The sequence below is a fragment of the Amblyomma maculatum genome, chromosome 9, assembly GCF_055883805.1.
Source record: "Amblyomma maculatum isolate TAMU_Amacu chromosome 9, ASM5588380v1, whole genome shotgun sequence".
In the NCBI taxonomy this organism is placed as follows: domain Eukaryota; kingdom Metazoa; phylum Arthropoda; class Arachnida; order Ixodida; family Ixodidae; genus Amblyomma; species Amblyomma maculatum.
This window is the reverse complement of record NC_139352.1, coordinates 61,454,317-61,481,475: the sequence shown is the minus strand read 5'-3', so window position 1 is coordinate 61,481,475 and position 27,159 is coordinate 61,454,317. Positions and strand designations below refer to the sequence as shown.

The following is a 27,159-nucleotide window of genomic DNA, read 5'->3' as shown; positions in this document are numbered from 1 at the left end:
ATATATTTAGCAGCATTAAATAACCATCTCTCACTCAAACTGGACTTCATCACACATTTACTCCTCAGTAAACAGCCTCCAAAGCTATTTGTTAATGCAGTTGGGAGAATGGACAAGTGAGACTCAAAATATCCAACGAGAGGATCAGAATGACCACTGCTTCTAAACAGCAGTAAAAAGAAATCTGCAGAAATCTATGCCACTTTTTTTTTTTTTTCTTTTTTCAATAAATGAGCAAAAGACAAATTTTCCTTACAATCTGAATATTTATTGCAATGTTTCACTTTGATATTAAGCCCTTTTTACTTCATGTTTTTCAATAAATTCTCAGAGTGAGACTATTTTTCTCTTCCTTAGAGCTTCATAACTCCTCAAACAGTAATTAGTAAAGCCACCAGCCAAAAAAGGTGCGGAATAATTGTTACTATTCTTCTTCACACTGAAGCTATGAGCTACTGCCATTCGGAAAGTACACCATAGGTAAACAGACAGGCAATACAATAAGCATGCATTGACCATGACATGAAAGCATGTCGGAAAACTGGAAGCATTATTTAGGGCAGAAAAAGGCAAGAAATGAAAATGGTACGCTATAGATTAGCCAAAGCACAATGCAGAGTCATACAAAAGTCAACAATTTCAAATAGACCTGCAAGACAATTGCAAACGAACTCTCATTGCAATGTTCCAAAAAGTAAAATGATCCAACAAAGGCAAAAAGAAGACTCATGTCCTACTAGAAAAAGGAAAATACTGTGGAACAAAACTCAACACACAAAGCACTAAAATCATGTTCTGATAAAGAAAAAAAAGCACATGTCACATTTTACCTGCCTTGATTCTGTAAGGCAGGCATTGCAGACAATTATGCTGTTGTCAATAAACAGGAGTTGAGGAACATCAGCCATAGGAATATTCTAAATGAATATGAATCACCAATGAACAGCAGAAACACACATCCATGCCCGGAACACTTCCTTCACACCACACCTCATGAGCAGAAAATCGAAATTCTCCAACTAAGTGGTTTGTCACACCTTACACATCTTGAATGACCATATCAAATTAAGGGAACATTAGAAGAGCAATGTCCTTAACAAAATATGCTTGTCATTCGACTACAAATAAACTACAAAATTAAGAAATTAATGCAGAGAGATAAAGTAAGCACTTGTTATATCGATGCGCCTTGAGTTGACAAAGATGAAATAAGTTCTTGTCATTTTGAAGAAGGCAATGTGGTTCATTTATGAAGACAGAAAGGTTGTCTTTTTTGTTGCTGCACTTGCAAAAGTTATGCCTACAAATGGGCATTGCCATGTGGCTTAGTAGATCTAAGCTTAAGTCAGCTAAGAGAAATAGGAACCTTAGTATGTGTATAGCCATATCCAATTACTGAATTCTCCATATTGCTTTAAAATAAGCTACATCAAAATTCACAAACGCAGAATTCGTAATCAAATAATTTAGTACAAACATGTACGGAAACAGCCATCTGATGAGTTAGAGGTAGCGCTATATCAATTCAGTGTAACAAAACACAAGAATACAGGCTCTAAAGAGTAAAGATCTTTCCAGCTTTATAAGTTTGGTACGTGCTATGTAACTATAAACAGTGATGCTGCTGGCAAATACAGGCTGAACATGTCAAGCCTTCAAAGAGTAGATGTGTTATTTCCTTTCATGAGATTGCATACCTTTCTTGCAAGCAAATGCCTTTTAGCAAGAGTGGCAACTTTTGCGTTTGTGAGCTTGGACATGCCTTTTTAGGTTAGAAATCAGACTAAAAACCATAGGGCATAGTTGGCATTGATATGGCTTTTCGCCTGTATGGACTCGAAGATGCGTGCTCAGGTTTGGTTTCTTTGTAAAACTTTTGCCACAATGATTGCATTGGTAAGGCCTGTCACCCGTGTGAATTCGAAGATGCTCTGTTAGCGCTCCCTTGGTTGCAAAGCTCTTACTACAGTGACTGCATGGGTAAGGCCTCTCCCCAGTGTGGATGCGAAAATGTGTTGCCAGCTGATCCTTCCTTGCAAAGCTCTTGGAGCAACCACTGCAACGAAATGGGCACTCTCCAGTATGTGTCCTCTGGTGTCGCCTGAAGCTACTGAGATGCCCCGTGGAATAGCTGCACTTGGCACACTGGAATCGTTGGCTTCCTTTTGCCAATACCTGTTGATGTGGTAAGCCATCCCGACTCCAAGTTGTGGCCGAGCCTGCATAATAAGAGAGAGCATGTGTTTACTAATTCGAGAGTTGTGTTACAGATGGCCCTGTTCTCTGCAAGAGAGCATGAATGATAAGAAAGCTCTTAATCACATGTTGCACTACTTAAACATGTGATCTGAAACTGAACGTCAAATTCTGACCCATCTTGATCTCAAAGCAAAAGTCAATATTTCTGACCAGCATAAGAGTTAGGACGATATCCCAACCAGCATAGAAAACAAGACTGAAATTTCAGGTGAGTAAAAGCCTACACGTTATTTGGCCACTGCACAACATGTAAATGGTTCTGTTTGCAAAAATGTGCAATAACAGCAAACGACACATTGCCTATCACATCCTAATGTTACAATGCTTGATTGAATACAAAAAATGTAACCAGTTATTTTATTGTTATTAAGTTTAAGGTTCCATTTGCAATCCAACCGCCTATATACAAACCCAATGGCAGGGATGATGTTCAAAGAACATGTAATATTAATTTGTTCTAGCAAATGTATGGTAGCTGCAGTAGCTCTACCAAAAAGTAAGAAAACACTCTGCAAAAAAAGGCTTACAAGTTTTGCTGTTTAATCATGGGGTGAAGTTATAAATGTGATTTAGAGGGATATTTGCCACTTTACAAATGATACTTGCACAGTAACAACACACAGAACTCTCCAAAACAACCATATGCAATACCCAATGTAAGCTGTCTGGCAGCTATAAGTGCCTGCAAGACACAATTATTTATATAATGCATACTTAATAGATAGAGAGAAACGGAAATTGGTCTACCAAAAAGTACGGAAAGACCTCATGGGGTGAAGTTATCAATGTGATTTAGAGGGATATATGCCACTTTATAAATGATATTTGCACAGTAACAACACACAGCACTATCCACAACAACCATATGCAACACCCAATGTAAGCTGTCTGGCAGCTATAAGTGCCTGGAAGACACAATTATTTATATAATGCATATTTAATACATAGAGAGAAATAGGAATTGGACACCCAAGAATAAATGCAATGCTAACAATTACTTTTTACATATTCATTTAGACACAACACAAAACCACAACAAAACAAAAAGGCAAAATCCATGATTCTCAAAAATGGAGGGAAGAGACAGATAAAAGATGCTGATGCCATTAGGAGTAGAGACCACTTACATGCCATAATCAAACTTCGTAATTCCTCCCTTTCTACATGTGTAAAATTATAAGATAAAAAGTCAGCAGAATGTATACTCAATTAAAGAGGAATCTCAACACAGTATTTAAAATGTATAGACTGTCCTGTGGTTAAAGCAGGGTTAACATCAATAATCAATATAACCACCACACTAAGAGACAGGATACCAGCTAGCTTGATGTCGCATAAACAGAGGTACTAATTTTGTGCCTTCCAAAACTCTAATAAAGGGCTATAGAAAAAATTAATGAAGTTCACCTGGTAAACAAATGCATAACTGACAAAATAGGTATGACTGCTATGGAGAAAATAGGGCTTCCAGAAATGCAAGCACTGCTAAAACTCCATCAATGTTTAATTAGAATCCTAGGATCCTGCAGGTATTTTGGAGAGGATGTATTTTATTGCAGAAATTATTCAATTTCACTTACAAGTGCCCACCTTCATTTTCCTCTGTTTGAAAACAATGACCATGAATTCTCTTATCAATAGCTAAAAGTCACAGCAAGATAAATGGCAGCTATCAGTTTTGTGTCATTTCCATAGAAGATAAAGCAAAGAATGGGTGCCCCCATGAGCATAAAATAGACAGAAACAGTCACAGCACTGGAGCAATTGATCACTAAATCATGTACTGATTCATATGAACAAATGGCATACATTATCACTTAGTGCTTAAACAGAACCCAAATAAAAACATTAACAGGTTATGCACAACCTTTTTTTTTTTTTTTTCAACATGAGTGGCCATTTTGGTGGAAATAGATGCACAAGAAAATATGGAGGTGCAGCTTAAAAGCACCAAAAGGTTAGCAGTGAAGTGGCAGAGCCATAATTAATTGGAAGAGCAAAACAGAAATATGAGATATAAACATGTAATATAGATGTTTGGTAAGGCAGTAACAGCGGTAGTAACAGCGGCTTGGACATGTGTAAGCCACAGAATAGCAGAATTATCTATATCACAAAATGCTGCAAGGTTCTCTTCTAACCTGAAAAAAAACAAACAGGAAAAATTCATTATCTGTAGCCAGGACTTTCCTTAGTTTGATTCTGGCTTAAGTCTTTAGCTCTTAAAAAACAGCTCCTACAGGCGACTCAATTATGATGGCACCTTATATGTGATGTGCCAACCATAAACCGCAACAATTTCGAAAACCGAAGAAAACTGGAAGCTGTGCTATGAGAAAAAAAAACGATCGAGATGAAAACAAATGTAATCTATTCTATTTAGCAATGTTTATAAAAGACCAGCACTCCTACAAAATTGACTCCACTTGTTTTTTCTTGGCAATTTCAATTCAAAACATTTCTTTAGTGCAGTTGGGAGAATGAACAAGTGAATCCGAACAACTGCGGAAGGAGCTCAATGGTGACCACTGCTTCTGAACAGCATTAGAAATTGAAATCTGTAGATAGCAGTACCAACACTTTACATCTAGAAAATGGCACAGTGTAGAATTTTTTCCATATCCTGAAATATATTTATGCAATGTTTGATTTCGATATTCAAACATTTTAAATTTTAGAAGTTTTAAAAGCTCATTATTATTTTTTATTTACTACTCTTTTTACAGCTTTACAACTACCCAAACAGTGATCAGCAGCCAAAAGAAGCAGTCATAACAAAGTGCAGGCATTGTTAGATTAGCATGCTCGAAACAACTGTCGCTTATGTTTGACACCCTGAAGCTATCAGCTACTGCCATGTGGAAGGTATACCACAGGTAAACTGACAGGCCATACAATAACCATGCATTGACTGTGATGTGAAAGCATGTCAAAAACTGAAGCTTTATTTAAGCAGAAAAAAAACAAGAAAAGAAAACAATATGCTCTACATTAGCCAAAGCACAGTGCAAGGATTCAAAGTCGGCAATTTCAAATGGATCTGCAAGACAATACCATATCAACTTCCTTTGCATTGCTTTAAAAGCAATATTAATGCAACACAAGTGAACAGAAGATTCCTAAGTCCCGCTAGAAAGAGGTAAATTCCCTCCAATAAAAATAAAGCACTAAAAATGAAAATTTTTAACTAAGCAAAAAAAAGTGTATGCCAATAGCTGCTTGCCTTGATTTTGCGAAGCAGGCCTTATAGCCATGTTTGCTATTTTCAGCAAATAGGAGTTGAAGAACATGAAGCATAACAGGAAAGAAATATTTTTGTAATCAATTTTTTTTTCTTTTGGAATTTGAGTTCACCTTTCTACACATATTTCTTGGTCGTAGTTTTTTTGGAAAGTCATATTTTGGGCTAGAACACACTCTTCCTGGGACTAAGTAGTGAGAGACCAACTTTCCTATTCAGATACCCCCCATATTTATTGTGAATCTTTAGAAAAAAATTCGCTACCAAATTTCAAGGCTTGTCCGGAATTAGCGCCATATAAAGAAATGGTCTGGTAACTATTTTATTTAATATGGGCACAAGATGGAGGCTAAAGAAAAACAAAGCAGGAAAGCTCTCGGATGGAAAAACTCTGGCTGAGGCCGACTGATGGATGGAGTCATAGACAAGCTACAAACAACGGGCTTGCCATCAGAAGGAACGTAGAAAACAGACGAAATGCGGAAGGCTGTTTGGGCAACATGTTTCCATTTATCGTCCACAGACAAGGACCCATTCCATGGACTTTAGCCAAAGGAACCCGATACGTGTTGTGCCTTCAACTGAAGTTAGAGGGAAAACCACTTGTCTGCAAGGAGAGTTTGCCTGCATCTGCCTTGGAGGCAATCAAACCCGTGCATAGGCAGCCATCGCCGGGTGTGCGCCTGGAGAGGTGCTTTCATGGGCAAAGTCAAGATGCTAATGAGTCATTCAGCCATGTTGTTTAGGAACGTGAGCCAAAGAATGAGTTAGTTTGTTAGTCTTCAGACCTTGAGGATGGCAGCACCGGATGCTGTCTTTTCACTCAGTGATGGCACCATCGCACAAAATTAAGGTTTGAAGTCTCGAGGGTTGGACTCTGGCCACAACACCATCAAATGGGCTGAAGAATGCCGATTGAAAATGAATGCACTTTGCGGACCAAGCAGCAAGAAAGCGCACAAGAGACCCGGCAAGTGAAGCGAAAAGCCAAAAAGCACATAAATGATTTTGACACAGACAACGAAGCTGAGGGCTATTAAGCCAATGTCTGCTAGTGTTTACATAAAAAAAAAACAGTTCATGTAACCTTTTTTTCCACTTGGAGCTCAATTATCCTAAAGAAAAAAAGTATTTTTTTATTACAAAGGTACCATTATTTTTATACAGTCTGAAAAAAATGCCCGATGTCTTTTTTCACCCATCTACATAACAGCTGGAAACTACTGAACTAGAATTAAACAATTTGAAGAATTCTTTTGTAATGAATTTTTAAATTCTAGAAGGTCAATTTACTCACTAGATGTTACAATTTGATTAAATACTTGATATTCAACTGCTTCTGGTATGTCCAGTTATTTAGAAAGTGCATAAAATAGGGAACAAAGTTAAGCACATATTACTAGGGTCTCTTAGTTACTGAGAAACATGCTCATCAAAATGGTTGAAGATGCATGGGAAATGTAGGGCTTACCCTGTGCCCTTAAATGATTATGCATCACGAACGCGTGCCAGAAACACAGATCCATGCCCAGAGCACTTCTTTCACACACCTCACGACCAGAAAATCGAAATTCTCCAACAAGTGCTTTGTCACACCTTACACACATTGAATAGCAAAGTGAAATGCAGCAAAGATAAGAACATTGCCTTTAACAAAACATACTTGTCATTCCACTACAAAAAGAAACAACAAAATCAAGCAATTAAAACAATGATGAGTGATAACAGTTCTACCAAGGTGCCTTGAGTGGACAAGCGCAAAACGAGTCCCTTATATTGAAGAAAGCAATTTGGTTCAAGACAGAAAAGATGAATCTTTTGCAACTGCACTTCAAAAGCTATGCCTATAATTGCACATTGCCAAATGGCTTGGTAGATCCAAGCATAAGTCAACTCGGAGAAATTGGCACGTCTGTGAACAGCCATAACCAGTTAACCTTTATAACACTTTAAAAAAAAAACTGCATCAAAATTCACTAACATAAGGCATGTATGAAAGAGGTTTTTAAAAACATGTGTGGAAACAGCTATTTTATGATTCAGTGGAAACATGTCAATTCAGTGCAACAAAACAAGAATACAAGCTTTAAGGAGTGAATATATTCCCAACTTTACAAGTTTGGTGTGTGCTGCATAACTACAAACTGTCCTGTTACTGGCAAATACAGATGGGAGAAGTTGTCACTTTAAAAAGTGGCTGCATTAGGATATTTCTTTTAATGGAATTTCATACCTTGCAAGCATTTTTAGCAAGAGTGAGAATTTTTGCGTTTGTGCCTACGGACATGCTTATTTAGGGTAGAAAGCTGAGTAAAAGCCATAGGGCATAGTTGGCATTGGTATGGCTTCTCGCCTGTGTGGATTCGAAGATGTGCTGCTAGCACTGCCTTAGTTGCAAAACTATTACTACAATTACTGCATCGGTAAGGGCTCTCCCCGGTGTGGATGCGAAGATGTGTTTTTAGGTAATCCCTGCTCGCAAAGCTCTTGGTACAACTGCTGCACTGAAATCGACGCCGGCCGATGTGTCTCCATTGGTGTCGCTTGAAGTTGGCGGGATCATCAGTGGAATAGCTGCAGTCAGCGCACAGGAATCGTTGGCTTCCTTCTGGCAATACCTGTTGATGTGGTAAGCCATCCCGACTCAAAGTTGTGGCCGAGCCTGCACAAGGAGTGATAGCATTTATTTACTAATTCGAAAGTTGAATTACAGCTGGCCCAGTTCTCTGTAAGAGAGCATAAATGATAATAAAAGCTCTTAATCACACCTTGTGCTGCTGAAGCATGTGATCGAAAATTGAGCCCAATAAAATATGAGGCATCTTGGTATCGAAGTAAGAGACAAAATATTTCTGACAGGCAAAACTATTAGAATATCCCATGTGGCATAGAAAACAGCTGATATTTCAGATGGGTAAAAGCCTACGCTATAACCACTGCACAACCTATGACTGGTTCTGTTTACAAAAAAGTGCAATGATAGCAAACAACACCATGCCTATCACACCTTAATGTCAGAATGCTTGACTGAAGCTTAAGAATGTAAAGCTATTTCTTCAGAATTAATTTCATTAAATTCAAAGTCCCCTTTGCAATCCAACCGCCTATACACAAGCCCAGAGGCAGATGTGATAGTCAAAAAAACATGTGAAATTGATAATATAGGAGTGCACTAATTTGACAAAACAGACATGTATATGTTATGTATTTTCTTGATCCCATTTGCCTGTTTTGTCAAGTTAGCCCACCTCTATATTTATTATGAGCAACCAACTAGCCCCCTATAAAGCATTACTGATGTAAAAGTGGTTCCCCCAAATGTACAGCAGAGCAACAGCTCTACCACAACATGGAAATACTGCAAGAAAGGCTTATCAGTGTAGGCATTTAATCAAGGGGTGAAGTTGTTATTGTGACCTTGAAGGATATGCCACTTTAGAAATTACATTTGCGAACACAAAACATGCCAAAACACTCATTTGCAATACCCAACTGCCAACTGAAGCTGTCTGGCAGCTATAAGCACTTGCAAAATGCGATTTCTACACTGCATTTTTTAATATATGGAAAAATGTCAGAGAACAAATGGAGTGCTAACAATTACTATTTACTTATTCATTTACATGCAACTCTTTGAAAGCACAACAGAACAGAGAAAAAGGCAAAACTCATGAAGCTAAAAAAAATGAGAGACGGCACAGATAAAAGCTGCTGATGCCATTTGGAATAGATTACACGCCCTAGTCAACCTTCGTCATTCCTTCGTTTCATGTGCAAAATAATGAAATAATTAGCAGAAAGACTACTCAAAATGAAACCCAACACAGGATTTAACACGTATGGAAATCACTGTCCTGCGATTGGAGCAGAGTTAACGGCATTAATCATAATTATGACCACATTAATAGTCAGGATACCAGCTAGCTAGATCTCACACAAAAGATAGGTATTATTTTGGTACTTTTAACGAATCTAATAAAGCACTATCTAGAGGTAATGAGTATTACACATGTTAAATAAACAAATCCATAACTATGACAAAATAATTATGACTGTTATAGAGAAAAAGGCTTCCAGAAACGCAAGCACTGTTAAAACTTCATCAATGTTTCAACAGAATCCTGGTATCCTGCAGGTATCATGGAGACAAGCTTTTATGCAAAGAACCTATTCATTTTTCCTTACAAGTCACCACCTTTATTTTGTTGTCTCAAAACAAAGACCAAGAATTTTCTTAAGACTAGAGACACCAAATTTTGAAGGCATTTTTCTTCTTGTTAACGATGTGTAAGCTATTCCTGTATATCAATCCACACGCAGTTTTTGCCTACAACTGCTAAATAATTTATAATTGAATTTTCTTTTTTACCAGTTTAGGTTTCAGCAGCTGAGATGTGGCCGTGACGTCAGAATCAAGTCTTGACTCGCGCTACGAAAAACAGCAATCTAATCGCCGATTCTTGACTTGCAGTGATCCCTGTTCTTGAGGCAGGCCAACTTTATCATTGTAGTGAATTCAAACGACACAGGAGTGATTGTATCGCTGCATTTTCGTCCCTCGCGTGACATTGACAACTTTGACGTCACAGCAATTTATCGGCCTTGAAACAAGTGCGAAAGGAAGTTCGATTATAAATTATTGAGCAGCCATAGGTGAATATGACGTGGTGATCTATGTACAGCAATGTCTTAGGCGCATCATTGCAAAAGATAAAACACGAACACAAAATTGTGAATGTATGTGCAGTACTTGTAACTGTTCATGTACAAAACAGTTAACAGCTCAATTTCTGCAATGGTGGCAGCAAGTAACAGTGGCTTGGACATGTGCAAGCCAGACTAGCAGAATTGTCCAAGTGATCCAAAATGCTTGAAGACTCTCTTCCAACCTGAAAAAGAAGCAAAAGGAAATTGATTATCTGTCGCCATAACTTTCTTTGATTTAAGTCTGGTCTGAGCACTTTAGCTCTCACAGAACAACACCTAGAGAAGACTTTCAATCAAGACAGCACTTTCTATTATCTGAAAAAAAAAAAGAAATTTCATTACAAAGGTTCCATTATTATTGTGAAAGCAATACTACGACAGTCAAAGAGAGACCTCGGGTGGCCGCAGCAACGCAGTGAAGAGGTGCCATGAAGACGCATGAAGAGCCGTAGCTACAGTCTCATCATAAAACAATCAGCCTACCATGACATTTGAATTCACATTACCCCTATGCCACAGGCAGGCAGCTGCCAACTCAGGTTGCTCCTTTTATATGGAAGGGTCATATCAGAATCAGCCTGCTAGAACGGTTTGCATTCTCGTTTCCCCTACAACATGCAGGCAAGTCCATACGGCTTGGTTGAACCGTGACTTTATATGTGGGCGGGTAGCTTACACTCGTGCGTCATACCCTTAAAGGAAGAGCTTAACTGTCCCCAATAATGTAGCACCTTACACTGATAGGGTATGATAAGGGAATAATGTAGCAGGAAAAAGAAGCTTTTGCCGTTGCTCTTGCAATTCAACTAGGGTTAACCACAGCTAAACCACAACTAATTTTTTTTATACCACCTTAAATAAATGCCCGATACCTTCTTCCACCCATCAAGATAGTGGTTGGCAACTACTGAACTAGAATTAAACAATTTGAAGCAGAATGTTTTGTAATAAATTTTGTAATTTATGAAGAAAGTTAAGATTTACTTACTATATGTTACAATTTGATTAAATACTTAATATTCAACTGATTCTGGTATGTCTAGTTAACTAAAAGTAAATAAGATAGAGAACAAAATTATGCACATATTATAAACATGCTCATCAAAATGGCCAAAAATGCATGGAAAATATAGGGCTTACCCTGTGCCCTTAAATGAATATGAATCACCAGAAACACACACCCATGTCAAGAGCACTTCTTTCACACCACACCTCATGATCATATAATCGAAATTCTCCAACAAACGGCTTGTCGCACCTTACCACACCTTGAATAGCAAAATTAAATGTAACAAACAGCAGAAGAACAGTGACCTTAACAAAATATACTTGTCATACCTCTACAAGAAAAAATAGAACCAAGGAATTAAAACAATGATTATGACCATTCAAATGCAACAATGACAACACACAGATACAGAGACGACAGGACATGACTGCTACATCTCTGTATATGTGTGCCGTCACTGTTACGCTTGAATTATCAGAAGCAATGCACCAACATGCCCCGCAAAGTGTTTTACTGAATAACAATGATGAGTGGTAGTTAGCAGTTGTACCAAAGTGCCTTGAGTAGACAAGCACGAAACGAGTCCCTTATCGTTTTGAAGAAAGCAATTTGGTTCGTTTATGAAGGCACAAAGGATGCCTCTTTTGAAGCTGCACTTCAAGAACTATGCCTATAACTGGACATTGCCTAGTTGCTTTGTATATCTAAGCATATGTCAGTAAAGAGAAATAGGCACCTTTGTTTGTGAATAGCCTTATCCAGTTACCGAGTCTCCATAATGCTTTTAAAAAGCTACATCGAAATTCACAAATATAGAATCTAATCAAAGAATTTTGTACAAACAGATGTATGGAAACAACTTTATGATGAGTTAGAGGTAACGCTATTGAAAGGTCAGTGCAACCAAGAGTGCAGCAGATCAAATAGGATTTGTAGCCATTTTTGCAGCAGCAAAATCTTAGTTTTGGAGCAATAAAATCCATAATTAGAGCAGCTCAGAAGAAAAACATAGTGTCCTTTGAAGTATGATTTCAAATTTTGGAGCCGTTAAACACGGAGGAAGCTTTACTTCCAGCACAAAAAAATGAAAAGATGTGAATATTGGACCAAACGAATGTGGGCCAAAGGAAATCTAGCAAGGGCCACCTATCACCACTGCTGCATGTACCTATCTTTGTAAAAAAAAAGGCATGCTATCACAGTGAAAAGAATGTGAGCCATAATGTGAGCCATAAAGCCAAGGAGGTTAATTTTTCAAGCTTTGGGGACCAAAAAAAAAATGGGAAAAGAGAATATGCATTTTCTTCTTTTCTTTTTATCTAGTGTGGCTTGACAATCTTAATCACGGGATATTGCTAGCAAGACTCAAAGAACAATATTTTACTGTTTACGAAATCCATAGCTTGTGTCGTGCAAGGGCAGCTCCAGAAGAGCTCAATTCAAAGCCGTGACTGCGATCAGCCTGTGCCCATAAGTGAGCCCAGTAAAAACAAAACAACAAAATGTTGATTCAAAAGCAGACACCTAAAAAAGACAAAAATAAATTATATCAGCAACCAATAACCGAAAGGGCAAATGCTGAGAGCAAATTGTAAGCAAAGAAAGCTGACGAGCGAGCGCGTCTCCAGCTTGTGATTTATGTTTTCTATGGGCTGGCGATGACTGTAGATTTAGATACAATATTTTGAATAAGGGGAGGTAGGCGATGACATGGGATATTAGGTTATATATTTCGTGCACAGAGTAGACTTTATAGTGTTTTGAAGTTCCAGCATCCATAAATGTTAATTTTGGCAGTCTTGGGCTCCACTGCGGCATTGTGGAATTCAATGCTGCTGCGAGTTTCCCTACCTGCTGATGACCGAAATAAATTTCACATGTACCACCTCAAGTTATATTAGCACTAACACAGAAGCCATAACTGATGCACCTACTACACTATCTGACAATGGGAAAGTGAGTCTATCGACGAGACATCATAAGAACAACCTTGTTGTACATGAATGACCCAGCAAGATACCGAAAACGAAGTGCAGTAACAGCAAACCAGACAATGCCTATCCCAACATAATGTCAGAATGCTGGATTGAAGCCCACAAAATGTAAAGCTAATTCTTCAGAACTAGTTTTAATAAATTCAAAATCCTCTCTGCAACCCAACAGCCTGTCTACAATCGCAGTGGCAGCTGTGATATTTAAATAACATTCAAGAACGGTTCGACAAGGGGTATCGCAGCAGCCCTGCCTCAAAACATGGGAGCAACCGGTTAAAAAGGCTTATAGGTGTAGGCGCCTAACCAAAGGTTGAAGTCACCAGTGTGGCTTTGTGGGATATGGCACCTTTAAAATGAGACTTGGAAAGTAACAATCTAAAGCATTTGCCAAAACACTCAAATGTGACACCCAATCAAAGCTGTCTGGCAACGATAAGCACTTGCAAACCATGATAATTTCCACACTGTTTTTAAATCTTATACAAAAATGAAGATTAGCCAGATATAAACAAATGCAATGCTAACAATTACTCTTCACATACCAAACCATTTGCATAACCAAAATAGACCAGAGAAAGAGGCAAAATTCAAGAAGCTGAAGAAGAGAGTAGGGATGTGAGCGAGATAAAAACGTTGCTGATGCCATTAAGAATAGAGACTGATTGCATGCCCTAACTAGATATTGGCAAGACGGCTCACTTTAGTGAGCAGATCGGAGCGGCTCCGCTCACTAAAGTGAGCCGGCTCACTTACATCTGTAGAAGTGAGTGGGTCGCACAGGAGGGGCCGCATCTTCTATATTATATATATATATATATATATGACGCCCAGAAATTGAAACAAGTGAAGATGAGGTCGATGAAGAAGCGGCTCGTGCTGGGACTCGCAAGTGGACACGGCTGGGTCTTCGACGCTCGTCTTGCGTCAACTGAAACCTCGCTTGTAACAATATATATTTAGTAATAAAAAGTAAAATCAATTATGGCCCCCACGTGACACAGCAAGCAGTGACATTTAGCATCAGTTTCTGCCTGCAGTTGTGATTGCAATCGCGGTTTCTGCCGTTGAGACGACTGAGGAAAGTGCTACGAAAGAACGCGGAACATTCGGACCACTTCGCTCTGCTTTTCTCCTCTCCGGAGAATGGCTTCATCTTCAAATGGTGTTGTTGCACATGCGAACAATGCACGACCGCTGAGTGTCGTGACACATCGTTCGTACAGCAGCATGGCAATGAACGGTGCCATTCTTTGCCAATTAAGGCTTCTTTACTCCTCCCTTCAGTGGCATCGGGTGTCACACTATATTACGTATACAGAGCCAAAGGGATTGCCGCAGACCACTTTACACAGCGGACGAGTACGAGTACCGGTCCCCACTCGTCGGCATGGAACGAAACCACATATCTTTTTTTTTTTTTTTTTCAGCTTGAGTTTTCATCCTTGTGAAAGTACATACACAAGGAAACGTTGAAGTCGAGTTGAGAGCCCTTAAGGCTGGTTCACATGCAAGCCACTGAGCGAACTGAGCGGCGAGCGGCTGCGACAAAAGCGAAAAATTTCCAATGAGTTGGAACTATGTCGCTCTCACCGCTCAAGCTGCCGCAACAGCTCAGGACAGGTTTTTGCGTCACCGCGGCAGAAATCGCTAGCATTTTCGCTTGCATGTGAACCAGGCCTTATACAGGTAAGGCATGAAATGGCAGTGCTATAATTGATATGAAAAAGTAAAATGAAAATATGCGATGCAAATATATGCAATGAAAGAATTTGGTAGAGCAGCATGCAAAACACAATCAAATAAAAATGTCAGTGCAGTGCTCGCAACAATTAATGATGAAACAGTGAACCAGCTGAATTGCTGCAAATGAGGGAACAAATAACAATGGCTTGGACATAAAAGCAGCCACAGATTGGTCGAATGTGCCAACTGATGAAAAATGCTGAAGATTCTCCTTTAATCTGAAAAGGAAGCAAAGACGGCACATTCATTATCTGCGGCCAGAATTTTTCTTGTTTTACAAGAACAATGTTTTACTCAAAAAGGAGGATGTGCTGACATTCGTCTGTATTCGAGTCATGTGACAGTCGTGATGTCATCGTGCCTGTATAGAACCTATTAACTATCAGGTTTAGCAGACGGCCGCTGTGGCAACCCTGTTTTGCGGAGATGCCATAACGTTGGGCGGTTCGAAACTAAAAGCATACAAAAAATGCTTCCGATTTGTCAGATACACGAGATTCCCCTCCAACCAGAACTCGAACCTCACCGACACATCATAGGCCCCCTCTCTCTCTTTCTTTCTCCCTCTCTCATGTTGCGTTGTGCGTGCCATGGCTGCCAGTAAAGCAGCAATGACGTCATGTGAATAAGCTCTATATACCCTATTCACTATCAGGTTTAGCAGGTGGCAGTTGTGGCAGCCCTGCATTGTGGAGACGCCATAATGTTGGGCTGTTCAAAACTAAAAGCGCACGAAAAATGTTTCCGAGAGCGCAGGGGGTAATCCCGGACAGCGTAGCTGTGCTCCTGTGGCCACTAGGCAGTGCGCGCGTCCATGAGCGAAAACACGTGAGCCTGTGTGAATATATCGAACTGACGGGCTTGATGACCCGTCTATTTCACCTCGCCAGATAGTGCGCGCTGTGACTGAACGCTCCACGTGTACTATTCGGACAAGAACGGCCGATCGCCCACGACGGCTGTCAGTGTTTTGTACAGTGTACAAGTGCGTGCATAGTGAATAGTTGCCCGGACGCAGAGCTATTGCAGAGGCCCGCCCGATGTGCCGAGTGCTCAGTGACCTAAGACATTTGCGAGTGGGCCTCAAACAAACTACTGTATACTGTACCATAGTGTATATATTTCTTTTATTTTTACCTACCCTCTTTTTCTCCCTATTGCTCACCTCTTTGATTACCTCTTCCTCGCTATCGCTTTATTTCCACCGCCCCAGTTCAGGTGCTTCAGACATCAGATGCAGATACCAGGGCTGCCAAACATCTTTTCCTTCCTACTGTATATACAATAAATAACCACTACCACCACGCGTCGGCGCCGGTCTACCGGCGCCCTCCCTGCTGTGTGCTGTTCATTTGTCGGACACTTGAGATATCGTTTGCAACGCTGTCCAACCAGAGCTCGAATTTCGCAGACACCGTCATGATTCGTTGTAGGCCCTCTCTCTTTCTTTCCCTCTCTCCGAGCCGAGGCTTTGAATGACGCGGAGGTCCATTTCGGACTTCCAGTAGAAAGTAGTACGAACACTTGAACCCAATCGGTGTGCCAAAACTTGTGAAAGCGAACATTACTTCCACTCGGAGAAGTCGTGCTGCAATCTCGTGACGCACACGGTTGGCATAGCGAGCACTCAAACCCGCACAACACGCCTAAACCCAGAACCTAACGTTGTCAGGAAAAAGAGGCGAAGTCTGCGCACTGTAGAAGTTGTAGGAAGTATGCTTCCTCCTTTTTTTTTTTTTTTTTTTTTTTTTTGAGAAAGGTTACGAAAGAGGTGTCGAGAAGGTGGGGGAGCAAAGCTGCGACAGCGCATTGGGTAAAAGGACCACAGAAGTATGTTGCACGAACCTTTCTTTTTTTCTGTTTCAGGCTTTCCGTGTAGTGCCATAGTTCAGGTCATCGAGCCAAAATAAAGGAAGCGAAGCTCGACACGCTATTCTCAACGATGCAGCACGGAGGCGAGCAATATACGATTACGCACCGCGGCGCCCGCTCCTGAAACACTCCACCCACCACTCGGATTGAACACACCTGTCGATTTCTTCGACCTGAAACCGTATTTACAAAGAAATAAAAAAAAATTACAGCAGCAGCCGCACAACGAAGTTGTACCGGTGGTATGAGACTGCTCAAGACGTTGTTGTGCTCCATCACGAATGTTCACAAAAAAAAAAAAAATAAGATTGGAACCATTGTCATTTGTAGTACCCGGTGGAGCAAGGTTAGTCGTCGTTACCAAAAACCTGAACTTGAGCGTCACCGCTCTGAACCAGCGCGCAGCGAGAAGCAGACACCACCCGTCCTCCTCCGCCGCCGCCGACCGCGCGTCACGTGACAGTAGCGAGGGACTGCCCTGGTACAGATTGTTAAAGAAATGCGTTTGCGTGAGCAAATAATTGATATACTATTTTTTTATTTGCTAACTTTAACAGGAACCTATTATTTTATGGGAAATAATGATTAATATCTGCGTTTCCAAACGGCTAAACATGACGTAGGCGAGTACTTCTAATTCCAGCCTACAGGGTCGCATGGTCGCTTCAGGAATGCAAAAATGCTGTGATTTCAGAATGGTATTATTAAATGCAGAAGCAATATTTCAACACGATATTTTGGAATCGGCATGCCTAATGTTTACTGAAGCAAGGAAAATTGCAACTGGGCAGCTACATTTTCGTTTCACGACCCCTTTAACTAGAGTTCGCAATTCTACCAGACTCTCAGCTAGGAGCTCAATATTGTCAGCATACATCAAACCGGGAAGGCGCTGCTCTACCGCCTTTCCACCTAATCTATATGACAGGTTAAAACCTAGGTTACTTTCTTGTATCCTCTGTTCCAGGTTTATCATATAAAGCACGAACAGCAGCGGTAATAGAGGACAGCCTTGTCTTAATCCTTTGCATACTTGGACATCTTCCGTACTTCTTATCCCTTCCCATGTAATTTCTACATTGCTATCCTGGTATACTTCCTGTATGTAGGAACTCTGTTAACTCATAACCGATACATTCTTCTTTTAATATGTTCCACAGGAGTTCCCTGTTTATGTTGTCGTACGCCCCGTTTATGTCCAGGAAGGCCAAATACAAAGGTCTATTTTCCACTCTAGATACTTCGATGCATTGGGTAAGCATGAACAGGCTATCATCTAAGCACCTACCATTTCTAAAGCCGTTCTGAAGTTCTCCGAGTAACTTGTTACTTTCTACCCATGCTTGCACTTTTAATTTCACTGCCTGCATGGGCAACCTGTAATAACAGATGTTATGGTAATCGGCCTGTAGGATTTTATGTGCATCCTTCTCCTTTCCCTTTATAAATCAAATTCATTTTACTCTGCCGCCAGCTGTCCGGAATTTGCTTATTTGTTATGACTGTTTCCAAAGCTTTTAACAATGTTTCCTTACTTCTTTTCTTGGACTAAGTTCATTAATCAGCTTGATCGGAATTCCATCTATTCCTGTAGATGTCATTTTAGGAATATTTTTTTCTGCCTTTTTCCAGTTTAGATTAGTCAGTTCTAAGCTGCTTTGTATTCTGCTATCTTGTGTTGCTTCCTGATTTGCAGAGATTACCCTATTGTCGCTCTTAAATGACTCGGCTATAACTGATGTAATGTAGTTCACTGCGTTGTCTCCCTTTAAACAATTTCCCTTGTTATCTTGAATCCGGTCCTGCTTTCTTTGATTCTTTTTACCTAGCCAGCTTATACGGTTCCAGAATTTTCTTGCTCTGCCTCTAGAGGCATCGTGTATGTCAGCCATTCAGCGATCAGTGGACAGCTTTATTTTAATTTGAACGAGGGCCTGTACATTAAGTTTCTTTTGTCAATATGATTCCCATTTTTGGTCGATTTCCTCCTAAGATACCTGTGCTTTCTTTGCCTCTCGATGTTCCCTTGAAGCAGCCCGTCGTTGTTCAATGGCTTCCCTGATTTCCTTATTCCACCAGCTCCGTGGCTTCCTCTTTCCATTCCAGCGGTTTGCTACTTTAACCTCCTTAGTTTTCCTTCTTATGAGTAGTTCTACCTGTTCATAATCCCAGTCTTCCAAGGGGCTTTTCTCTATTGCTTCCTTTATGCCTGCTGCTATCTGCGCTATTCGATCGTCGTTTAATTTTGCGTTTACTTTTTGTCTAAGTTCCATTTCTCTTTTCATCAAGGGCTCCATCTGCAGACTAATACGTTTATGATCACTTCCCAGACTACACCCCCCTTCTTCGTCTATTTCCATTTTTGTGACCTAGCTATAAATTCCCTGCGACATTAGACAGTAAGTAGTCAATGGTCGTCTGCCCGCTGCGGAGTTCCCACGTGAATTGGCCTTCGCATTTTGTTTCTCTATTTACTATAACTAGGTCGTGTCGCTCACAGAAATCTAGCATTAGCTTCCCGTTACAATCCGTGTATCCATCCAGACCGTCGATGTGGCCGTTCATGTCCCCCAGCAGAATAATATCGGCCCCGTCACCAAACTGGCTTATATCGTCACTGAGACATTCAACAAGAACCTTGTTTTCTTGCCTGCACTGGTGTCCTGTTCCTAAATAAACTACCCCTAGCCATGTCCTTATGCCGGCAATTGTTCCTGATACCCAGATATGTTCTTGACAAGATGATTTTATTCTTTGCCAATTTGTTCCCTGGTGTATTAACATACCTACCCCTCCACCCTTTTTTTCCGTTCTCGTTCTGTTGCACCCTTCCCAGACGTAGCCTTCTATAAACGGCGGATCTTCTAGATCCTTGAGATGAGTCTCGCGTAGAGCGTACACACCTATTTTGTCATCCTTCAACTGCTGTTCTATCTCTAGCCATTTCACTCTTTTTCTACCTCCTTGCATGTTTATATAGCTGATCCTAGTGTTAAATTTCTTTTTTGTACTTTTCTTTCTCGACCTCCTCCTGGCCATTTTTTGGGGCTCAACCTTCGTTATTAAGCGTTCTTCTGCTTCACTTCTAACTACCTCTGTGCACAGAGTCCTCGCGGACCCCCTAAAGAAGCTACAGCCCTGCCTGCCAGGCGCCAGCCGAACTTTGCTCCCACCCTTCTGTTAAAATGAATGCCATCTCGCTGAAAAGCCCTACCAAAACCTACTTTATGCACCTCCCTGTTTGCCTCAATCACTTCGAAACACTTCTCCAAGCTTAACTTTCTTATGTCGTGATTAACTGTTACCACATCCTTTTCCAGCTTTCCGTTCGATCCTAGCACCTCCGATACTGTGCATACAACTATCTGCGCTTGCTGTGTTAACTCCCTGATATCGTCAACTCCCTTAGCTAAACTTTCCACCACTCCTGCAGCGTCACCATATAGAACATCGTTTAGCCCCGCGGCTATTATTTCCATACTGCGCTCTGCAGAATTTTTCAACAGCCTATTTTTGCTCTCTTTCACCACTGTCCTCATAGTCCTCCCTGAGAAGGTTCCAACTAACACTCGCTTATCACCCTTTACACGTTCCAAGATATCTTGCTTGCACCTGCTCATGTTAGAATCTCCGACGATAAGCACCTGGGCATTATCTCTCCCTCTCCCAACTGTTGGCTCCTGCTTTCGGCTATCTGTGTCCTTTTCTCTGGGATTTTCATTCTTCCTTTTTTTCCCGACTTCTTAGTAGCTGCTTCTAAATAACTCTGTCGGTTCGAATCCACCTGACCTACTTATGCCTTCCATGCCAGTGCTGGTCCCAGCCACGTGGCCCGCACTAGAATGTTCGTCCTGGTTGTTTCCAAAGAAAAACTCCGCCTGACCTACTTTGCTTACGCAGTCTATGCCAGTGCTAGTCCCAGCCACGTGGCCCGCACTGGAATGTTCGTCCTCGTCGATTCCAAGGATAAAGTCGGCCTTTTTTTTTTTTTTTTTCATTTGAGGAAGCTTTCCTAGCAGTTTCTGATTTTCTGCCCTTAACAAACCTACTTCATTTTCTAAATCATCCACACGAGACACTAAACTGCCCTTTTCTCGTTCAAATCTATCTAGGCGCACACTCAACACGCAACATCGACACAAAAAGTCACCGCCTTTCGCTTCATCTACAGAGTCAAAACTTGTTTCCTTGAGATTAACATGCGCCTCACACTGAGTGCACTTTACCTTCTTTTGATTTCACATCTTAAGCATGTATCAACTGAACTATTTCTATTACAAATTCTCAAAATATACAAACTGCAAAAGAAACACACAAAAGACAACTAGCAAACACGCGTTAAAATAAATTCTGCAAATGCCAATAGCCTAGAAAAAAGAATATTTATCTAAACAAAATAGTTAAAGAATGAACGCCGAGAAAACGGTGAAAACCTAGCTGGCGGCACGGCCAGGCCGCTAGGACAAAGAGCTAAAATCTATTCTTTAGGCTGCACCTAACCTAACTAGCTGAAAACGAAAATAAAGTTAATAAGAGAAAGAACTCATCTATTTGATGCTTTCGGAAGCTCCCGCTGTCGCCAGTCCGTCCATTTCCGGTAGCCACGTGCAATCGGAGGAGCGATGAAACCAATTCGTCAAACCCCGCAAATTTGGCATCCATCGGATGCAGCAAGTTGCCTGGCACACAGGGACACCACTTCAATACCTGTGGGCAAATTTTTCACCACTTTAGAGTGGACTTTCACTCGCGCTCGATGACACCACTGCTAAGCCTAACCTAACGGCTGCGCCGGCGTCCGGCAGCGAGGAAGCACCGTCTGCTTGGTGATTTCGCGATGAAATCAGCTCAGGGAAATGTGCCACTGCGAGGCCATCTCAAGCAAAAATGGCGAAGAAAATTGCTACGGCGTCATCACTGTGGCAAATCACGAAACAGCGGAAACCCTGAAAGATGGTGTCCAGTGGAGGCATGGCATTATCTTGGAAATTCGCAAATTTGGAACCTCCGATAAGGCTAGTCTTACTTTTGCCGGAAAAGTGAAGCCACGGACAGTGACCTACAACTCAGAAATTGTCCAAGTGCAGCCCTACCTGCGCACTATCCCAGCCTGCGGTGTGTGTGGCACCGTGGGCCACAGGGCAGACACATGCCCAAATCCATTGCAAGATAAGTGCGGCCTGTGTGGACTACAGGCTCCTTTCGTCGAGGGAGTGCGGGCCCCTCATGAGTGTAAGCTGAAATGTGCTATTGGTGGTGCCACAAACTCCAGAGACTGTACCACCAAGTACCGCCTCGACACCAATACGATTGCCCAAAAGGGCGGCAAAACTGGCACAACGGGCAAGAAGAACGTCAACAGGATCACGTCACCGGCAGTGACGTCACCAATTCCAAGAAGCAAGCGCCTTCAAGCGGGCGTGACATCAAAGGCGACCAAGCGCCACAACCGCCCCCACACGGCGGATCGGGGAAGCAAGCCCACTTCCAACTCAAACAAGGCGAAAGCAGTGCCTGGGCAAATGCGGTCAAAAAAGAAAAAAAGGTGAGCGGCTCGGGTAGGGTTGCCTCCTCCTCCCACCCCCTTCTCACACTCGCTCGGCGGCCGACGCCGAGCTTCATAACCTGGTAGCTTCTCTCCGGGTCCAAAAGATGCTACTTGCCAAAATTGAAGCCCTTGAAACTAAAACTGCTCCTCCCCCACAACCTGCCCCCCAAGCAGAACCCATGGAGAGCGATGCGGCGGCACCGGTGACCTCGGACTCCTCCTGGCCATTCTTTAGGCCCGCCTTAACGCCAAATTCGAAACCCTTATCGGGACGGCAATGGAGCGTATCATTGCCAAAGCCATGGAGGCCCTTCCTACCATGATCGCTCAACATGTCGCGAATCTCCCCCGCACGTCTCGCCGGGCCGCTCCTCTCAAAAACGTATCCAGCCAGCCCTCAAAATTTTCGCGTCGAGAAATTGACATCGAAAATGAGGAAGATAGCTGCCCCCTCCCAGGAGCTGAATTTCATCCCCGGGTTGATGGCTCCGGGGCATCTACCTTCCCTCCTCTAACCCCAAAACCTGAACATGGCGGGACAACCTCGGCGTAGGCGTTCCCCCTCATCTAAATTGGCCTCCCCCATCACTGTAACTCAGTGGAACTGCCGAGGACTACAGTCTCGCACTAAGCGGGCCGACCTTCGGCTTTTCCTCTCAACTTTCGAGCATATGCCCGCCGTGGTGGCCCTTCAGGAGCCAGGAAGAGGTGCCACTCTAACAAACTATACGACGTTTCAGCAGGACCCCTCGTCTTGTCTATGCGTTCATAAAAATTACACAGCAAATATGGTCGACTTGAACCTTCAACTTGGCTATTCCCATGTAATGGTGACTCGCCTCCTCCTCCGCAAGCAGGACCCACAACTGCACATTCTAAATGTATACTGCCCACCCAAATTGCCGAATGACCCCGCCGGGGTGGCGCAGTTGTTACGGCGCTCGACTACTGTTCCCAAGGACGCGGGATCGAATCCCGGCCACGGCGGCAGCTTTTCGATGGAGGCGAAAAGCAAGGCGCCCGTGCGCTGTGCGATGTCAGTGCACGTTAAAGAATCCCAGGTGGTCGAAATTTCCAGAGTCCTCCACTACGGCGTCTCTCATAGCCTGAGTTGCTTTGGGACGTTAAACCCCACAAACCAAACCAAACCAACCAAATTGCCGAATGTATCATTTTCGGACCTTTTCATCCGTGCGCTGAAAGCTGCGGGTCGGGACCCCCTCTTGATTGTGGGTGATTTTAACGCCTCCAGTCGAGACTGGGGGTACAGCCGTGAAGAGAAACGGGGACGCAAGTTGGCGGAGCTTGCGTCTACGTTGGGCCTCACACTTCACACAGACCCCGTCCACCCAACACGTATAGGTAACTCCATGACTCGGGATAAGTGTCCGGATTTAACCTTTACCCGCAACATTCAGTATGCTGACTGGGTCAACACTGAGGAAACACGATCTGTAGCGACCACTGTATACTAGACACTACAATTCGGACCAGACCATTAGCAAAACCCACAACACAGGCTCGACTCCCAGACTGGTCCAAATTTAGGAAAAATTACAACACAGCTACATTGATACTCGAGCAAGGCTACCAGTCATGGTCTGAACAATTGGTTTCTATCCTTCGCTCCACCGAAACCAAAATTCAGCTCTCCGAGGCGGTATTAGACGTGGATAATCACCTCCTCCACCTCTGGGAAGCGCGGCATTGCCTTGTCCACTGGTGGCGCCGACAAAAGCATAACCGTAAACTTAAGGCTCAAATTTCCGAGCTCACCCAGCAGGCGGCCGAGTATGCGGCCCAGCTCGCAGACAACTGGGTGGATCGTTGCAACACGGCGGCACGGGAGATGTCCAGCAGAAACACCTGGCGGCTCTTCCGCGCTCTTATCGACCCAACGCAGACACACACAGGAACTCGGAAACATCTACAACGTGCCATACACAGCTTTCAGGGCAACACAACTCAGCTAGCGCACAAGTTGCGGGACCAATACTTGTGCACTACCCAGGACCCCCGCGGACCGGCGCACTCTTACGCAGGTTCGGAGAACGCTGAGCTGGATCAGCCGTTCCAGCTCCACGATATGCGGGCGGCCCTGGCGAAAATGAATCGTGGCACAGCGTGGATAGCCTCGGGTCGGGACAAAATTAGTCAAATTACTAGCTAATTTACCCGACCCGGCCTACCAGTCCTTATTGGATTACATCAATTCAATTTGGCTTGGGGCGCGCCACTCCCCATCGATTGAAAGACTGCTCTGGTCACTTTCATTCCAAAAGCTGGCAATGCTATCAACACGGACAACCTTCGCCCCATCTCTCTAACCTCGTGTGCGGGCAAACTAATGGAGACGATGGTGCGTGACAGGTTGTCCGAGTTCATGGAAAATCAACACATCTTTGCAGACTCCATGTTCGAATTTCGCCCGTACAGGTCCGCACAGGATGTTTTGCTACAACTTAATCGGGACGTCCTTGACCCGGTCGAATGCCCTCACAACGACAGGGTCATCCTCGCCTTAGACTTGAAAGGAGCCTTCGACAATGTTACTCATGAGGTAATACTCATCTTTCACAAAACGGTTACGGACGCAACGCGTTCAGATACATTCGGCAATTTTTGACAGATCGCCAATCCTACATTAAAATCCAGGACACCGAACATGGCCCGTTCCAACTTGGAACCAGAGGAACACTACAGGGTGCAGTGCAGTCTCCTCTCTTATTCAATCTGGCTATGATGCACCTGCCGGCCCAGTTGGGTGCTGTCGCTGGTGTGCAGCATGCGCTGTATGCCGATGACATCACCCTGTGGGCCACACAAGGTTCTTTTGGAGATATTGAGGCCAACCTACAGCAAGCGGCAACCATAGTGGACCGTTATGCTCGCCGCTGCGGCCTTCAATGCTCCCCTCAAAAATCTGAATTTGTACACATACGCCCCTCACCAAAGTGTACTGCCAAAATTGAGCTCTTTTTAGAGACACGATCAATTCCTGAACGCACAGAAGTCCGGGTACTGGGGCTCTTCATTCATCAACATAGACGATCGGACACTACCTTGGCGAAACTCCGTAAGGTGGGGGACCAGGTGGGCCGCATGGTCCGCCGGGTTTCTAACAAACGTGGGGGGTTGCGGTGCAAAGACGCCTTGCGGCTGGCGCATGCATTCGTGACCAGTCGAATCTTGTATTCGACTCCTTACCTCCACCTTCGGAAACAAGACAAGGATGCACTCGAAATCGTCCTGCGCAAAATTTTTAAGACAGCCCTCGATCTCCCCGTGAACACCTCCAACCAGCGTCTACTGGGCCTGGGCATGGTGAATACGTTCCGGGAGATCCGAGAGGCTCACTTAACCAACCAATACACACGTCTTTCTAAGACACCTGTCGGGTCGCCGCCTCCTTGCCCGGCTACACATCCAATACACCACCCTTATGGAAGATCGTGTACGCCTCCCTTTCGAGTGGAGATGCGCCCTCCACGTACGCCCTCTTCCTAAAAACATGACACGTGAAGACAACAATGGCCGGCGCCTGGCGCGGGCGGAAGCCCTGAGCCGCCATTATGGGTCGAAACCCGGCATTTACTACGTGGACGCTTCCGGCCCCCACCATGGGGGATAGTACATGACCGCAGTGATCCACCAGTCCAAAACTGTTAACGGGCTTGCATTTCGCGCCCGTGACATAACCCACGCGGAGGTCGCCATTGCGCTGGCAGCTACCCACACTGATTCTAAAACAATTATCTCCGACTCGCGAAGGGCCTGTCGGAACGTCGAGCAAGGCTGGGCGCCATACTTAGCCTACCGACTACTTCAAAATTGCACCTATACCGGGGACCCCGCTTACCGGAAAATAGTATGGGCTCCTGCTCATATGGGTCTCGAGGGGAATTAGGCAGCCGACGCCGACGCCCGCGCGCTCTTTCCGGGCTTCCCATCTCGACCCCCTAGATCAGGATCTCGAATTCAAACCCGCGTATTCTTTTAAAGACATTGTTCTTTATTATCAATCTTGTCATAGCTTTTACCCTCACCCGAGTAAAGGTCTATCTAAGACGGAGGAGCGGCTTCTACTCCGTCTTTATACCAACATGCCCGGCAGCACTAAAACATTTTAATCCCTCCTTCACGGGCAGTTGTCCGCACTGTGCGGAGAAGTCTTCGGACATCTACCACATGGTGTGGGCTTGCCCATCCAACCCAGCTATTCCTCCTCACCTCAACCCCCCTCGGGAGGACTGGGAGGCGACCCTGCTCGGCTGCTATGACCTGCAGGTCCAAAAGGCCTTGGTCGAGCGCGCCCGGGCAGCGGCCGACGCCACTGGGGTCCCGTACTAGGGACCTCACCCAGTATCGGTAAGGGCTGGATATTCATGGATCCGGCCGATGCATACATCCACCCCTTTTAAATCAATAAACTTTGTCACCACCACCACCGGTGCTTCCGTGATCGCAAAAGCGGCCTCCCGCTTCCATGCATTTCGCGGCGCGGTCAACACACTGCCCAATATTCTAGAGCACTATATCAGTACTAGTAGCAGAAATTAAAAATATATATATACAATGTTTGTCTGATAGCTCTTGCTCGATACTGCTGCGCCTGAGCGCGAAAAACGGCGCACGAAAATATTTCTGTATGACGAGCCAACATCGCCGCAACTACGCTAAACTTATCGAAAGTACTCTTTTGTTCACACGTTCTACACTTCTAAGTGCATGACAGTTGAAATGCTTTATGCACGTAGACTTAATCTATTTAAAGTTATACGCCCTT

General features: G+C 43.3%; 1 protein-coding gene across 1 annotated transcript in view; it reads right to left on the bottom strand.

Moving 5' to 3' along the window:
• Positions 1-1,294: 1,294 nt before the first annotated feature.
• Positions 1,295-27,159, bottom strand: part of LOC146179183 (uncharacterized) — a 47,274-nt gene continuing 21,409 nt past the window's right edge. The window contains exons 4-5 of the mRNA XM_084580140.1: positions 7,749-8,162; positions 1,295-2,219 (exon numbers count right to left, since the gene is read on the bottom strand). Of these exons, the coding sequence (XP_084436266.1) occupies positions 1,720-2,219; positions 7,749-8,162 (914 nt within the window). The 3' untranslated portion in view covers positions 1,295-1,719. The remainder of the gene's footprint in view (positions 2,220-7,748; positions 8,163-27,159) is intronic.